The sequence below is a fragment of the Triturus cristatus genome, chromosome 5_1, assembly GCF_964204655.1.
Source record: "Triturus cristatus chromosome 5_1, aTriCri1.1, whole genome shotgun sequence".
Classification (NCBI taxonomy): Eukaryota; Metazoa; Chordata; class Amphibia; order Caudata; family Salamandridae; genus Triturus; species Triturus cristatus.
In genome coordinates this window covers 402,356,639-402,375,009 of record NC_140587.1, presented here as the reverse complement: position 1 = coordinate 402,375,009, position 18,371 = coordinate 402,356,639, and the positions used below count along the sequence as shown (strand labels likewise).

General features: G+C 42.7%; 1 protein-coding gene across 2 annotated transcripts in view; it reads right to left on the bottom strand.

The window, feature by feature from the left end:
• AZIN1 (antizyme inhibitor 1) overlaps positions 1 to 18,371 on the bottom strand; it is a 565,763-nt gene that overhangs the window by 506,846 nt on the left and 40,546 nt on the right. For both annotated transcript variants that reach the window (XM_085605134.1, XM_085605135.1), the window contains exons 2-3: positions 12,968 to 13,108; positions 1,120 to 1,304 (exon numbers count right to left, since the gene is read on the bottom strand). In XM_085605134.1, the coding sequence (XP_085461260.1) occupies positions 1,120 to 1,221 (102 nt within the window). In that variant the 5' untranslated portion in view covers positions 1,222 to 1,304; positions 12,968 to 13,108. The remainder of the gene's footprint in view (positions 1 to 1,119; positions 1,305 to 12,967; positions 13,109 to 18,371) is intronic.

Sequence of the window (18,371 nt, the reverse complement as noted above, 5' to 3'; positions counted from 1 at the left end):
CCTTTTCTATCTCAGCGTGGATGGCACTGTGCTAATCCTATGCTTAAAGATTTTGATAGAAAAACAGACATTTGAGGTGAGCAGATCTAGAGTGTCGCTAGTGTTGAGAGCGCTCCATACAGGAACTGCTTTCCACCTAAACTTGAGAACTACCCAGAGTTCTCTGCTTTATATATATATATATATATATATATATATACACACACATATACACACACACACACACACACACACACACACACACACACACACACATATATATACACATACATACAGGAGCAGCTAGTCATCTTCATGAATCGGAGAAAAATGGAAGATTTGTATGACAGCAGTGTGAGACCCTATCAGTCATTGTCAATGGCACCATCTTATGTGCCTGAGACAGCAAAGACATTATAGATCAGTGTTTGCTCAACTGTGGGTTTCGGTTGGTGGGTGACTAGAGTCCAGGCGATAAAAAATGATAGCCTGTAAATTCAGTATTTATTGGGTCACATTTGCTGGGCTTCAAAGACGGAGGTCAAATGTCAGGCTTTGTCTTCTGCTGCTTATTTGTGAACCATGACTTGTGTTTACTAACTCTTATCACTTTGCAGTCAAAGAAAAATAAAGTGAATTATGCGATACATGAAGTGTGACAGAAATCCGAAGGGTGCCATTTTTCCCTAAACACAACAAAATGTTGTAAATTAACTGTACACATTCAGCAATTAGTAAAGCAAAATTAAGCACTGTTTTTTGTAAATCAGAAGTGTGATGGAAACAGATTTTAGAAGGATTAGCACAAATCAAGACATTTTACTTGATGACGCAAAATAATAAATATTCACTGAAACCGTGTAAAACTAGGTCTGAGCAAATTTAGTGACCATTGCAATTGAAAATTCGCTGTCGACAAATCATGCATTACCACACAATGTTAATTAAAAAAAAAAAAAAAATCACCCACCTCATTTCCATTACAGCTAATTGGGTCGCGAACGTTTGTCATACTAAAAAGTGGGGTGGGGTTCTGCATGTTTAACTAAACTGTGTAGTGTTTTGACAGTACACTAACAACTGGTAGATAATGTTGGTCATGCAAAGCCAATATATTAAGTTACAAAAACAGGCACTTACAATCGTATGTTCATAAATATAGTGATCAATAACATCTTGAAAAGCTGCAGCCTCATCTAGCAGGCCAATGGATGTATCTGCGTCTTCAATAAATCCTTTCATCTCAGCTGTACTCCTCACAGCTTACATACACCAAGTGAATAATCGAGAAGCCCTTTACCCGGATTCTTGAAATATGCAACAAACTGTAAAAGAGGAATAGGCTTGTAAAAAGTGACAAGTAACAATAAGCATAAATAAGGGATTGCTTTTCGTGAGTTTCAATTGCAAAATGTATAATCAAGTTTATATATTGATGAAGAAATATGCTCAAGAACGAAAACAATGTATTAACAATCTCACAAAAGCAGCTTGTTTTATTAGTGTGTAGTACTAGGATGACCAATTACACATGCGCTGTGTGTCTAGCACTAAGCGCTGATAATACTACTATATTCTGATGGAAAATCTTCACTATTTAAGTAATACTGCTAGTTATTCAGGAACACAAAATGCAACCGAAGTTTAATCTCAATCATTTGAGTGTGCTGCAGCTCTAAAATACTCATGTGGCTAAGCCCATATTTACTCACACAAAGATAGTTGAAGCAATTGATCAGAAACAGAAGCTTTTTAAGTACTCCTGAAGAACATCAGCTCCCCTAAAATACTTCACTCTAAACCACCAAGACAGTTGATTTTTTTAATCATTAAGACCCAGCTGATTCAGGCTCAAGTTGACACCAACTATTGTTTTGGTGCCCTGCCTTTTTAGGTCTCGCCCGAGCCAGCGCATGCGCTGTCTGGCGAGACATTTAGTGAGAGGGCTTTTAAAAGCCCGACCACAGCTTTGTGTGGCATACAGTGTGCGGTTACGCACACAGGCACGAGCAGAGGCGCCATCTGGCTTTCCTCTCGCTCAAGCGTGCGCCTTGCTTCAATGCCCTCCCCCCCGACCCCAACCCCCACCACAGAGGGCGTCTCGCAGCTTGTTATCCCCATGGAGCGGTGTTCCTTTACTTTTGGAAGCAATGTGAGTACTTTAGTGAGGGGATTCTATTTTTATCACTCTTGCCTTATCCATCCCACATTTACTTTCAACTCTGTATGACAAACTGTTCTTTAATTGCGTTCTAACTTTATCCTAACGTCGCCTTTTCACGCTCCTTCAATTGCAAAACCATTTTGAGAACCTTCTAACTCTTTACTCACCAGCATTTCAGTTTTCTATAGCGCAAACTCGACCCGAAGGTATTGAAGCGCTTTACATGACCCCCAGTTACATTACACGAGGACAGATTCATGTTTTTGTAGGTTCGGGAAGATTACTTGATTAAGAGATTTACCCAGAATCACAACATAATGAGTCGACACAGATTCGAACCGGGTTCCCCAGCTCCAAAACCAGCAACTCAAGCGGTTACACCACATCCGTGTAGGAATGAAAGATAGCTACACGCTGGTAAACATTCTGAGAGGCATTTCCCTCAACCTTAGAATGGGAATGTGGGTGAACCGGCATTTCCCAGGTGTTCGCGCATGAAGCGCAGTATTCAAGTGTTTCGTACAAAAAATAAAAAGAAATAGAATATAAAGAACATTGTACCTTACAGACATCTTTAAGCCATCCGCCTCGAGACCGCTCTCCGACAAATGCTTCCCCTGCAGCCATGTTTGAATGGATATCAAAGTTTCAGTTTCGTTTCATCATTCACTCCTCACCAGATCACATGGTTAAGGCACTCCATAAGCGAGATAGAAACCGATGCCTGCTTGTTGGCAAGCATAATAACCACTAGTACCCTGTTCCACATCGATCTCACGGGTCCTTATAAAAACAACTAATCTTCCTGAAAGTGATCTACTGGGTCATCTCGGAAAACACATGAAAAGTGAAGTACTCTAAGCGGCAAACTAATTTAAGGAGACATGTACACACCATCTAGGGCGACCACGTGTTCGTACTTTTCACGGACTATCCTGAATTTGTGTACCTTGCCCGTGAGCACATGAGTGGTCCGTTACGTATGCCCAGGGCCACTGGCATTATGCGGCAAGAGCGGGCTAAATTATGCGGCAGCATTGAGTAAATCACGCTGCAATCCAAGGCAAATTATGCTGCATAATGCGGCACATTTTCTAACAGTATTAATTTTTTCCACTTTTTTTTGTAACTTGGTAACTGTCTGGGCATTGGTTGCACCACATTAGTACCAGTTTAATACCCAAATATATCAATAAGCAATAGAAAAATAACTGTTCAGCTTTGCAAAGAGCATTCTACTGAGTAGCATTACTTGTCTTAGTTTTTTCAAGGTAAATTCATATTCGTGGAACAGATTTTTGTACAGTTATAGATTTGCCGCATTTGCCACATAATCAATCTGCCACATAATCTTCAGATATTAACAAAAAATACATTTTACTTTTGGCTCAAGCGGTCCAAAACTTACTAAAACTGTAGCAACAAGCATTGGCATAGCCAATAGGTCTCGCTTTTGGGACCTTATAAGTATTTAGTTACGTAGCACAATATCATTGGTACAACAGCATCAACTGTTGCATGACTAAACACTTATAAGGCCCCAGAGGCGAGACCTATTGGCTATGCCAAAGCTCGTTCGGTATGGTGGCTCAGCAAGCCATTTATCTCCTCTTTGCAAGTTGCCCTCCAAGAAAAACCTTTATCCGCAGTAGTTCAGGCCCATTTTAAGTCATTTTTACTTAACTAGACCCATCTGATCATCATCTCTGACCTTTGGTGCTTTTCATAATTGCTTAAACAATGTCACATATGAAAGCGCATCTTTTTGGGTGTTCCATCCATTGGTTTTAACTGCTTTCAGCAGGAATTTTAAACTCTGGGTACTAGGATGGCGGTGAACATATATTCAAACCCCTAAAAACATGGCAAAAAGTTGCCCAACGCCAACTGCCAAATTTCATTTTTACTTAAGGCCACAGTAACCTGTGTAGAAAGGGCACCTGTGGCACAAACGTTAACTATCACAAGTGGATGGCAGTTTACATAGACGTTAACCACATTAGAGGGAACAGACTTACTACTGCAGTTCTGGGTGATCGCAGCCTGAACATTGCAGTAGCAAAGCAAAGTCATGCCTATGTAGACCCACCAGAATCTGAATGCATGAGTAAACGTGGGACAAAAACAAAATTGTCATGTCCCAGACGCGACAAGATTTAAGGGATCATTTCACTAAAATGTCTGCTTTGGATTAAAAGTCATAAATCCGTAAACTGACATGGGGGGGGGGGGGGGAATGGTTATATAGAGTCCAGTCCTACAAGACTATGCATATTTGATACACATACTTACCAGAGCGCTTCTAAGCACCGTTTATTGCTCCCCAACAGTCTGGCCAGCTTGTTTCTTTCTCTAGTGATTAGCTCCTACGAGAGGCATGAAACACATTCCTGTGAAAAAACTAAAGACCTGATCCTCCAAGTTGATCTGACAAGAAGGAAAGGATGAGTTAAAATGAACAGCCCCACTTAGCATAGATTGTGGGAGAAAAGGGATGAATAGGTACAGCAGAATGCCATCACTGCACCCAGGGAGAAATGTCCAAGATGGCATAGGACACACAATCATACTTTGGAGAACATTGTGCCTTTGAGGCAGTCCTGTTCCCAGCCTGGCTGTCTCACCTGAGCCAGGAGAAGTTCTAAACTCAAACGAGTCACGATTCGTTTTTTTAATTAAAAAAACGTTTTTTCTTTTAATAGGCCCATTCTATAAAGAGGCAAAGACAATGGACTATCTTGAAAGACTCCTACAATGACTTTTGGGGTACATTTGTAGTAAAGCTCCTGGGCGTCTGGGGCTTTGAGAGTGACCTGAATGAAGATTTTCAGCAACTTGAGAAATATGAAAGCATTGGAGTGTACCAGCCTGCAAACTAACTGACCCTGGCTAGAACCCTCCCAACCTGTGTTAAACAGTTGTCTGGTAACTGCTTTTCATTTTAGTAGCCTCCAGTGGCCAAAAAAAGTTAAAGATTTTCGATGAGAGTATGTTATTTTTTATTACATATTTTTCTTTGTGCTAAACTGGATTGTGAAGTGTGCAATGCATCACAATTGTAAAGTTGATTTGGAGCAGCTTAAACATTTATGCATGGTGGCTTGTACCACTGGACGAACACAGAATCTCTCATTAAAGCTATGTTTTCCCCAACATGTTTCTTTGTGAGCTTTTCTCCAATCGAATAACTCACATGGCACACAAACCATATTTTAAAATGGGCTGATTTGGATTTGCAGTTTCCGGCCAACTTTTTCACCACTAAGGCAATCCTGCTCTTAGATAAGACCACGGAGCCATTCCTCCATCAACCAGCACCCACTCCTTGAATCTCTTCAATATGGGTTTCAGGCAGTTGGTAAACTATTAGGACAGCCGCTCTATACTGGACAGTGGACATCCACTACATGCTGGAGAGGGGAATGCAATCTCATGGTACTAGTAAACAAATAATTATACTTCTTGCCCTATAAGTAGAAGAAACCATGAATCGACAAACCTGCTTAAATAAACAAACATTCAAAGTAGTGTACCATGACATCAGAGGGCACAAATCTATTGAGCTCCCTTATCAAAAGGTCTGGGTCTTGGAGCCCCTTATCTCTTTCTTCCCCAGTCAAATCAAACCTGAGAACTGAAGAGTTTAAGTCTCACTCTGAAAATGAGACCAGTGGTAAAGAGTATGCCCGAGTAAAAGATGGGGCTGCCACTCAGTACAATGAGCAGTAGGGCACTGGATCCCTATAAGAGGCTAGGCAAGTCTTCATATTCGGATCACCAGGCCTGGTTACCAAATCTCACCACAACACCTACTAACATGCAGCCGCTGAAGGCAACAGTTCTTTATAACAGCTGGCTGCAGCACTGAAAGACCGGTCAGGGAATCAGCATCAAGAGTACACAGTCATATGCGGTGAAGCAGTCAATGTCCAAGAAGCCCACTGTGTTAGAGGAAATGTGGGTGTACACAAAATAGGAGAGATTGCCACAGGAACCAAACTCAAATTGGCAAGCCCAACTGAAGAACATTCCTAGGTTATCAGAGTGAAGCCTCCAAGATCCTTGTGTAATTTCCATGTAGCCAGAAGTTACAATAACAGGAAGCAGGAGCCTGTGATTAGGTAGCAGGCTTCCTCAACAGTGAGACTTTAAGAAACAAACAAGGCAGAGTCTTCGCCGGCCTGTTCACTTCAGTACCATGAGCCCAAAACCACCAGCCTTAGGAAAATGCTTTAGCTGATTGCACTGTGAAGCCAAGCTTCTCAGAACTTTTAAGCGCATCTAAGTGGAAAAATCAAGTAAAGTGGAACCATCCTTCAGAGACAACAGCTTTGTCAGAGGTTGCCTACAGCAGTATGAAGATAGCACATCAGACTTCAAAAGGATCAAGATGCCAGGATTCCTCCATTTGATGGAGACCTCCATAGTGCTAAATTTTCCAATGATCAATCTTCCACAGTGAGGAACAGGTGGAGAGGATTGATCCAATACTTCGAAAAATGCCCACAGCATGGTCTAGAAAAAACACTCAAATGAGGACGTGTCTCCGGTGGTGTAGACAGATGTTGCCAAGGTTCTTACACCTAAACACCCAAACTCTTCAGATTATTACTCTCGGATCTAGAAAGACCACACTCCAAAAAAGAAAAAAAAAAACTCAACATGGAGCCACACATATACAGTAAAGAAAGAGTCCACCAGCCTTTAATCTGATTATTCCTACGGTGCACCCAAACTCAGGCTCTCAGTGCATGAATTTTCAGGTACTTGGACTGAACAGATTAAAATGAGGGCTAAAGCCCTAGAGCTTTTTTGCACCATGTGCAGGCTACCTTCCAAATGAGGGAGCCGCAGATGAAGCAAAGGAAAGAAAACAATGAAAGAAAGTAAATCCTGCATGTTAGAAATGCCAATGCCTAAAAGGAATCAGAATAAAAAAAAAAAATAAAAAAAAAAAAAATAAAAAAAAAAAGAAAATCAGGCAGCTGCTAACAACCAAAGTTAGAAAAAAAACACTTGTTTCTACAATCTTACATTTCAAATCTCTTTGGGAGTGTGGGTGTTCTCCAGAACCTTATGATGTGCATTGAATGTTACTCATCTGAAGATGTAGGGCGTAAAGGATGGGTGTTTGGGAACAGGTTTCAAGATCCTCTAAAGACGTCTCCTTAGTTTGGACATCCAAACAATAATGCTTAGTGAAAGTGTGTATTGATGACCAAGTTACTGCCCTACAAAATTCAGTAACAGTGAAGACCAGCGATGCACCCTTTTTCACGCAGTCCTGATCTAGCTGCTTTCACGTGGCCTTCCATCCTGTCTGCTGAGCCCGTCTGCCTCTACATTTTGTCCCGTTGGAAGGGGAACTGTTAAATAAGTCTCTCTGAAATCACCCATGTACATGTCCTGTGCTAGTTTTGATAGTACATACGATTGTGTGGCCTCTTATTTTTGGAGGGAAAAAATGGCTTTGTAGTGTTCTGTATCTGCAATACCCCTGTGTATGCAAGATCGTTAATGCAAAAACACAATCTTGAGTTAAAACAAATTTAGGAGATTGACTGCCTCTTTTGTGCCCATGATGTTCAGGTTAATTAAGTGAGCACACAACGTCTGTTAGGATGGTCAGTGTTGGGTTCGGTATTTAATGGCCCTTTTCTTTGCCATGTCTGTACTGGACACCAAGTCAATTTAAATCTGAGCGATTTGTGGCAACCATAGATCGTGCCAAACCTCCAAACTAACATCACAGATTCCAGAGCCACTTCTGCAATGGTCTCATTTGCAGCCTGGCTCAGGTTATGAGCAGGATACAAGACATCCCAAACATTTTCATCCCAATTTCTTACCAGAGGCTGTTTTCCTCAGACACAAAATGATGGGTGGAATGCTCACAATAAGTCTTACTATTGGGACTCGGCAGGAATAGCATTTCAAACCATGTTTTTTTTAATGGTTTTTTTTGCCCACCTTAGTTTGGACCCAGCCATATGCCAATCAGTCTTAACCTTCCTCCAATAGGATATGTGCAGCCCAAACTGCCAGGCAGGTTCTCCCTGAACCCGAACACAAGCCTGGTTTTGCCCCGATTGGGGATCTTTAGTCATGTGTAGTTTAATTCCAGCGGCACAGTGAGCACAGGACTAATTTCAGGTAAAGGCACACTCGCTCTTTCATTGCCAGCACCTTTTTAAGTACAAGCCAACAAAACAGCATAAGCTGTATGGTTGCATAAGACCTATTGCGGACTTTCCAAATCCCTCCTCACACACACACTGACTGTTGCTCACTCTTCTGTACTTCTTAACCCACTAATGCGGTGTTGCTCTCTCCCATGTAGACTACTGCCCCCATCCACGTTCATCGCTTTTACTCTCTGGTGTGCTTCTCTCCCAGAATCACCCACGTTTTTAAATTGGTGCTCAGGCACTTTAAAAAAAAAAAAAAGGTTTTGCTAATCCACCATCTTGGATAGTAGATGAAAACAGTAATACACATAGTACATGCATCATTCTGCTGGCACCTGTGCATAGTTCATCGTGCATGGGCATGTCCGTGGAATGACATGACCACTAGTGGTGGTCGGGTCATCATGCATATTTTTTTATTTAACATTGATGCACGGCATCCAGGCACTGTACAGCATTGATAAAAGCAATTGCCAAAGCCAACAGGTACCAAAGGAGAGACCTATTGGAAAAGCCTTGGCTTTTACTGAATCAAGGCCCACTCCCAGAAAGGTGTTATGCTGGGCAGAGGTGATGGATGATTTCTTCCAGATGGATTTAGAAACCCAATTGAATAGTGTGCATATTAGCTGATTTATGCCCTCACGGCACTGCATGAACAAGTTTGCCTTTATTAGCCAATAGTCTAGGTAGGGGTACACAGTTTTTTTCTGGTGCCTTATATTTGCTGCAAACTCTGCGAAACATTTTATAAATACGGTTACTGCTAACAGTATGTCAAAGGATAACCCTATGAATTGGCAATGATTTACTCATGACAAACCTAAGGTGTTTCCTGTGACTTTTATTGACAGGGATATGAAAGTAGCAAACAAGGAGATGGACGGAGCGCTGAAACTTTTCAGACACTCACCCCCAGTCACAGATCTGGGTTGAATCCATCATCATTCTTTAGCTCACTTCGCCACATCAATTCAGACCCAGCTATATGCAAATCAGTCTTCATCCTGTGCCACATGTGAACAGTCCAGCTCGAACTGCCAAGCCAGGTCTTCCCTGAACCGGAAACAAGCATCCTGGGACCGGTTTCTTAGTAACAACCTTAATCAGCCAGGCTTGCTTGAATCCACTGACAAAGTGAGCAAGGGACCCACATCTAGGCATACCCCGCCAACTTAGGGCAAAAAAAAGCAAACGCAAGGATAGGAAAGTAGTCATTCATCAAATCGATGATCTCCATAAAGTCCTCTTCATCCAGCAGTGGAATGCATTTTTGGAATGTCAAACTGTTTAGAAACTTCAAATCCACAACAGGTCTTACGGTTAAATCATTCTTTTATATCAGGAAGTATGGGGAGTAAATGCCCCGGTTGCGTTTGGCACCTCTATTGCGCATTTCTCCCTTCTTCCACCGCTTGTTGTAGAGGTCTCAGGTTAAACGTCTTGTGTCTTTGCCTCCTTGATAGTATCTTGGAAGGTGCTTATTCTAGTTCTATGAGGTATCCATTTTGAAACGTATTTAGCGCCAGTTTGTTGGAGGGGATCCGTTCCCATTCCTTTTTGGAACCACACAAATCTGCCCCTACAGGTGTTGTGTGTTGGGGCTGCCTGTGTAAGAGGCATTCTATTCCTTGACCGGAGCCTGTTGAGCTCAGTTTTGAAAGGACTGCGTTTGTTGCCCCCACCATCACCCATCCCTGCCATTGAGTTGAAGTGGTCTGCAGCGTAAAGGGCGGACTGCTTTGCAGCTATGTTTGATGCAGGAAGGTGGGCATACTGTGGTCTATTGCTTGGTGCCCTCCTCTTGAAGGGTCCTATGGCTTGTAAGGCTCCAATGACCTATGCATTCGCTGAAGAAAGTAATCTATAAAAGCAACAATAAGCTTTCTCCCTTGAAAGGAGCATTCATGATTGTGCGCCTGCAACTTTGGTTTGAAGACCGATATTTTCAGTTACGCATGCATTCTTAAAATTGTGCCTTTACACAGCATATCTGTTCACTGTATACTTTGCCACCAGTGACTTCTTTAATCAGGTGTTGGGAATAGCCCTTCTCCCAAGGGCTGAATTTGCGCTTTTCCCAATTCAGAAATTCATCAGACAGGTGTTGCATGAACTAGTGTTTCTTCCCCCTGTTGTTGGCCATACTTTCTTATAGCAAGGCACTGGGGTTGGCTATTTTCTATTGTGTTACCACCATCCTCCGTTGTACCCACCAACTCCAACCTCCTGCAATCCTTGCTGGGGGGTGAACACTGGAGGATGGAGCATTAGCCTTTTTGTATGCAGTGGTGACTAAAAGGAAACGTGCTGGCACATTGGTCTTCAAGCATGGTGTCTCATTTGGAGAGGTTTGGTTTTCATTTTCCTCTACCCTATGGTCAAACGCCTTGGAGGATGCTGGTTCTCTGAATGCTTCTCTGCCCTGCTGTAATACAATTGGCAACCTATTGAACTGATTTTTTGCGTGTGCACTAGTTTTTTTTCTGGCCAACTTGAACCAGACTGCTTTTCTTCTAGTCTCCCTCCCCCCACCCCCATGTGTGTCTGCTGCCTTATTCATTAGTGTGCGGTTTGTGATCGTCTGGAGGGGATTGCCTCGATGGGTATAAATCGATCTCCTTTTGTAGGGATTTTGCCACAGTATCTTGTCAAATGTTTTCTTCTCCGTTGCTCTGCTGAGGATCCAGAGGGTTCCCATAAAACAAACAAAACTTCAGGTTCTTTCCATGTGTCAGAGGTTGACAGGTACAATTCCTCCTCTTCCCTGCATATTTTCAGTTTAGTGGAAAGTTTAACTGCCTTCGGATTATCTTCCAATTACTAAGTGCTGCCACAGCCTTCGAAGTGCTTTTGCTAGTCAAAATTAATCGCGTTCTCTCCGTTTGACTTTGACAATCAACATGGTTTTCTTCCTCAGCGGAGGAGTTTCAGCCCCTTCCTTCTGAGGTTCTATGTTTTTGTGATTCCTCTGATCGTTGTCCTCTTTCAGAGTAAAGATAAAGTGTGAATGTACGTCCGCTCTAGCATCTTGACTTAGACCCCGAAAGCTGCTTAACTTTGAGCAGGCTCTTGTCATGTATTTCAACGTGGATGGTTGGATGAGCTGGACAAGCTGCAAGTCTGAGGCATCGTAGGTGTCCACTTTTTCTGTGTTCTGAACCGTTTTTCCAGAACAGTCCCAGTAACCTCTTCAATATCAGGTTGTATTGGGGATGACTGTTCGAGAACAGAACATAGCTGTACCACAAGCCTCTTTAGTGTCTTCAGTCCTTTCCTATTCATGTGCGAGTTCCAAGTCTCTAGGTGAGCATTGTTTTGCCTGAAGATTGGCATGATGTGTCCAGTACTTTTGTTACCCATACTGTATTCTGGGCAAGGGAACCTGCTTGGCAATCTTCTGGTCCTTCGGCAAACAGGTTGCAGAACCTATGCAAATCCTTCAATGCTTGCTTGTGTTGGCACTTTGCCCAAATCCCAGTAGATTGTTTTCCAAGGGGAATGCAAGGTATCTTTCTGACCCAACAACTAGATGACAGATGACAGACTAATGCACAGCATTTGCATCTAGCAGAAACCCATATTTCAAAACTAAACATTGTGATCTGAATGAAAGGCATAACCCTAAGGAATACCTACACTCTTACTGATGAAACACAAACATCTAGGAATCCTGGTATACTCAGAGCTCCACATTTGCTACTATGCAGCTCACACTGTAAAGAGGCAGTGGCTGACCAAGGACTTCAACAGATGCTAGTGTAATATTGAGTCAGTAGGAAAAATCCCATGATTTCACCTTTCGAGAACCACACTGCTTCACTCAGTCTTCAGTCACTACAAATACTATGCTTTCTCTAGTAAAGCAAGGTGCCCCTAAAAACCATCCACTTTTAATATAGTCCCGCAAACTATACACCACCCTTCGAAAATTAAGAATGGACTAACCAGAGAAAAGTGTATATGCTCAACAATAGCTCTAGTACACATTTTAAACTTAATGAAAAGTATATTTGATTTGACAAAGACAGAGGCCCTTACTACTGGTCGTTACCCAGTTGTCTCAGCAAAGCAAAGAAATTCCAATTCACTAGGTTTTTAACCCACACAGAGATACGGATTCTATGCGAAGTAGTAAATAAGCACTTAAGGCATGAGAAGGATCACAATTAGCAGAGATACATAAAGCACTGGAATAAAAACTGTTTTGAGAACTAGGATGGGGGGGGGGGGGCGGGTCAATGCAAGAAACATTCACCACTGGTTAATGGCAGCTGATGGATGGAGGTAGATGTCAGACAGAATGCTGCAAGCTTTAACAGTTTAACAGTCACAACTCAGGGCTACCTATAGAAGACTTATGTTTGTGCATGCCATATCCATCAATGAACGTTTATTACTACATATGCTGTAATCTTATTTTTATAACTAATAAGGATTTTTTTAAAATGAATACCAAGTAACATAACTGCAAAACAGACATCTGTCCTGATGGACAACAATACAAAAATTAAGAACACACTATTGGGGGCCGGGGGGGAATGTTGGTAAATTGGAAACATTTGGGGTGTTTCAAGATACATTTTGCGCTCTCATTCTATGATATAAATATTTTGATTAACTATTCAACACTTACCTGGACAAGTTAGGAGATGGAACCCTACTATCATCAGCTAGGTTCCCAAGGAGGCTCAGCGTTGAAGTCGAACGGTTCTTTATAAAGCGCCTCTCCTAGTCCTTCAGGATAATTGTTAAAAACTTTGAGAGAGAATCCGCCCTAAAGAAAAATATACAGGTATATAAGAAACTGAGGGAGCAAAAATACTAAAATAGTTTCACTGCAAAAAGGAAACTGGTCAATTAGATGTTTTTCAGTCTTCATCAGAACTGCTGTTTCTGAGGTTGATAGAGAAGGTTTGTCAGATAACATTAATAAAAGGTCTGGGGTTAAATTGAGCTTGCTTGAAATACAAGTACGAGTGTCCTGTCCAGACATAAGCAAATATTATTGCCTTGTTGCCAGACAGGGCCACGTAAAATAAATAAATGAATAAAATAATCTAAAGGAGCATTGTAAAAAAGCTTTTTCACCTACTGTTACCAATTCTTTAAAATACACAGAGCGGGCCTTAGCTCTTCCAGAGTATTTTCTCTTGCATAATGCTTCCGGCTCTTTGGCTTATCATTCTGCCTTCTTGCGAGTGATTATATTGCAACATCAACTATTTTACATCCTAAAAGTTAGATGAACCTTCATTCAGTATTTATTTTATACATGCATCACATGCAAAAAGCAGTGCCATTTCATTCTAACTGGTATTTTTAGGTCTGGCCTTTAGACAGGTACAGCTGACTTTACAGACTAGGATTTCTCTAAAATATTCATGGATAAAATACACACTATAAAGGCGAGCTTTATTCGCTGGTCTGTTAAATCGCCATTTACATTTTACTTCTATATATATTACAGCATACAGCCTGGGGCAATGAGCAGTAAACTTGGCCAATTAGCACCCTTCACTTTGAGTAACTGCTTAAAGCATGCACACATTGCATTAAAATATTTCCTTTCTTTTTTGTAACAAAGAAAAATCAGAAAGGGCTTTTTGGAGTTATTTTGCATAATAACTATAAAACAATCTATTTATTTTGCCTTCATTTCATGTGCCCAGTTAGACTGAGATTATTCTCCTGTCACCTTTTTAGGTCTCGCTAGCGTAGGCTGTGCACATGCGCAGTCTCGCTGGTGAGATTTAATGACATGGGGTATTTTCTGTAAGGGGCATTAAACCCCACCCCTCTTTTCCATTGGCCGGCGTCACTGTTTATGCTAAACGGTGGCCAGCCATTGGAAAAGAGCTGTTGGTGACGTATTTGCTCGGATTTCTGAGCCGTCCCATTCGGACGGGCTCGTGTGCCTTACTTGCGTCGCATAACGTTTATCTTTATGAGGCCATTTGTTTAAACACATGGCCCCATAAAGACAAGAAACCTTTTAGCAGGCGTGGCCGTCTAAGTGGGATGGCAGAAAAACCCGAGTAAATACGTACTGGAACCAAACACAGTCCTACAGCTGCTAATGGCTGAATTCACCGGGAATACTGCAACCCCAAACCACACATCGGACATTAACAATACTAATCGCCATAATTCCTTTTTAATAAGTCAACAGACGAATGCGTGGGGGGGGCGGAGGTGACGTGTTCAAACCAGGTTACGTTGCGTTGGTAAATGACATTTTTTTAATGAAATCTTCGGAAGCAAACCCCATTGCGCACGCGCTTGTTGAATCCAGCTTTCACTTTAAAGCGCGATGCTAAAATAAACACGCAGCTGTTTGCGTTTCGGCCGGGCGTGTTTTTTCTCTAAACTCAACCTTTGCGAGGCGTTCTACCCACATGCCCTGAGCTCGTGGTCGCCTCTACCTCCGGTGCCCCCCACATCCTGCTCCTATCGACACTCCCGCTCCAGCAGATTCAAGTGACGCAGACACAGTGTCCGCCGCCAGCAGCCCGGGCACCGGCGCAGCCTGCGAGCAGAGCTGTGCATGGCAGTGCCCAGAGCCTGGCACCATGCAGGACAGGGTCAGCCGGGCGCAGAGCAGAGCACCACACGCGTCCGATGCTTCGCTGCTGACCTGGATCCCGAGGATGTCAGCCACGTCCAAGGGGACCCCTTCTCCCCCAGCAGAGGAGCAAACCTCTAATAATCTGCCATTCAAATTCACAGACGTGGAAGCCTTACACACCAGAGCAATGATGTCTGCCCACAAAAATACCTCACCGCCGGTGTTAGCGTGAGAGCCAGACATAGCCTTCACATTACCGAAGACTGGGAGTGGCATCTGTTATTGAGTTCCTCTTTTACGGAAATAACCCCGGTTAGGTGGGTCGGGTAACGATGGAATGCTTTTCTTTTCCAAAAACTCGCATTGCTTTCTGTGACGCGTGCACCTGTCGGCAGGTGCGGTTGCAGGCCAATTAACACAAAAATCCTTTGGTATCCGCTTCCCCTCTCCTGCAAATGCAATTTAAGGTGTATGTCCATGCCAAGTATGGTGTCTACACTAGCCACATTTTCGTGTTGGAAGCTCATTCCTCCCCCGCAACCCCCATGCAAAGAGAGAAAGAGAAAGAGAGCACATGCACTTTTGAAGTGTGCTTCAGAAAAGGAAAAAAGTTCCCTAAAAGTGATTAGTGGGAGGATGCAATCAAAGAGGCTATGCTTCAGTTGACGCATAGACACAAGATGGATAAGGCAAGCTATCAAATAACAAACAAGAGTGACATTAATGTCAACCAATGATGAGCAATAAACAGTCTGGCAAGCTGACAACTCTTTTCCAACCAGACAGCTCGAGTTGTCTGATAGGCTCAAACTAAACATATTTTTTAAAAGTTAAACTTTTTTTAGGTTTTGCCTAGGGGCTGCTTTAGCTGTTTGGCTGAACTTGTGTAATAAAAAACAAATGAAAAGTACATACATATATACTTAAATAGAGGGGCTTTGGATCAGCCCTGTTCATTCATTTGTCCATTGAACTATCATTCACATTTTTCACTCACCAACTATAGCCTATACAGCATACAGTATTGGATCAGCCCACTTCAGCTGTTGGCTCTGTCAAAGTGCGAGTGACAGCATTTATCAATGCCATATGTGTTAATTATCAAAACAGATAAATAAAAGGCATTGTCATAATGTCAGTCCCCCGGGGCACAGGCAGGCATCCACTTCTGTGAGGACAGCTGATCTCAGCAAAAAGACAGAAGTGGATACCTGCTTGTGCCCCGGGGGAACTGCAGGACAGCAGTCAGCATTTGCAATGCAATAGGTCTCGCATTTATGCGAGTTTGAGCTATTGACATTGCAAATGACAATGCCTTTTATTTAGGTTTCAAAAACAAGAATAAAAAGCATTGCATTTGCAATGTCAATAGCTCAAACTTGTGTAAATGCGAGACCTATTGCATTGCAAATGCTTGTTAAAGTTGCTGTTCTAAAAGTACTTAAGTGACAGTAACGCTGTCGCCGCGCACTCTCCAGCAGAATACGCCCTCCGCACACAACGGCCCATATAACAAATATTAAAAACGCAAGATGTGCCCCAATACGATACCCAATCTATTATTGGTAGCTTCTTGGAATATTACACACTATTATATTCCACAGAGACAACTGCAACTCCATTAGAGATAGATCAGTACTTAGATGACGTCGCCCTAGCCTTGCTGTCTGATGAACACTGAGAAAACTTCTGTCACCCTATCACAGAGGATGAGCAAAAAGAGGCGATCAACTCCCTCCCAAATAATGAGGCCCCAGGAACGGAGGGGTTACCCGGGGAGTTCTATAAAGAATAGAGATTTATTAATACCTCACCGCGATGTACTCTGAAGCCTATGAAGAAGCCATATTACCACTTTCACTGGGTGAAGCAGTTAGTTACTCTCCTTAAGCCCGATAAAGATCCCACTAAATGTGAGTCTTATCGCCCACTATCACGGATTAACAGACGCCAAAATACTGGCCAAAATTATAGCGCTGAGGATACAACCCCTAATGCAAAACTTGGTCTTGCCGGCCAATCTGGCTTCATTCAAACAAGGTCAACACAAAACCTGCGGACCATATCTGCAATGTTTCACCTTCTGAATCCAGATTTGCCAGCAGCTGCGGCCTTATTGGATGCAGCGAAAGCTAGACTCTGGAGTGGCCTTTAGGTTTACTGTACTGCTGAGGATGGGGTTCCCCGAACCATTCCTACGCTGGATAACACTACTACACACAGAACCGTGCGCACGACTAAGGATAAATGGCAACACATCTGACCCCATCAATTTATTCAAGGGTAGGTGGCAGGGATGCCCGCTTTCACCACTACTATTCACACTAGCACTCAAACCACTAGCCTGTAAAGTCCGGCAAAAACATGCTGATACCGCATTGCAGTTTCAACTCAGACCAGTGAGTATATCACTATATGCTGATGATATGGTGCTCAACACGCGGCACCCAGCAGAAAACGTAAACTAATCAGAGAATATATCCACTTCAAACATTATTCAGGTCTCAGTATAAATTGGACTAAGTACGTGGGGATTTCACTCACTCCTGCTACAATGCAACCCCTGCTAGATTATCCATTACAATGGCAGACGGAACCCGTGAAGTACCTAGGGATATGGATCCACCTAGACCCGGAGTTAATAATACGAGAAAACTATGGAAAAACCATGTCAAAATTGGAAGACCAAATAGACGGTTGATCAGATCGCCTCTATCGTTAGCTGATAGGATAGCAATACAGAAGATGGTGGTGCTTTCACGATTCCTTGATTTATTCACAAACATACCAGTGAGGCTCACACAACAGCTATTCACAATACTGCGTACCTACATGACAAGGCTTACGTGGGCAGGCAAGAGTGGGTTTGAAAGAACCGACTAGACCATACACAAGGTGGATTCTGAGCACTGGATCTGCAACTCAATTACTATTGTGCACAGGCACAGATTGCACACTACTGGCTACACCTGAATGCACACATACCTCATATAGCAGAGTACGAAAGTGTACATCCAACTCCCCTGGTTACTTATAGATCGGAGCAAGACGAAACACCCCAAGAGCCGAAATAAACACAGTCTGCTGCACATCAATGGCGTAGCACATGCTGGCGAAAAGAGCACATAAACTCCCAACATATGCACTTGCATTGCCCATGAATCATCACCCGCACATAACTGACGTAAGAAAAGAACATGCTAAAATTACTAGGAGAAATGGGCTTCCGAGTTATGGAAAACATATTCCCAAATGGGCAATTCATATCACAAACAGACACCTCCCTTAGTGCACACCTTTAAAGATATTTGCGTACCTCCGACTGCGAATGGCAGTGAAGGAACTCTACCCCACATTTCCTAACGAGCCACCGACACAACACCCTCCAAATTCTTTTAACATCACCCACACGCCAACTACTAGTAACAAATCTCTACAACGCAGCACAGCGTGAACAATTCCGAGAACATGA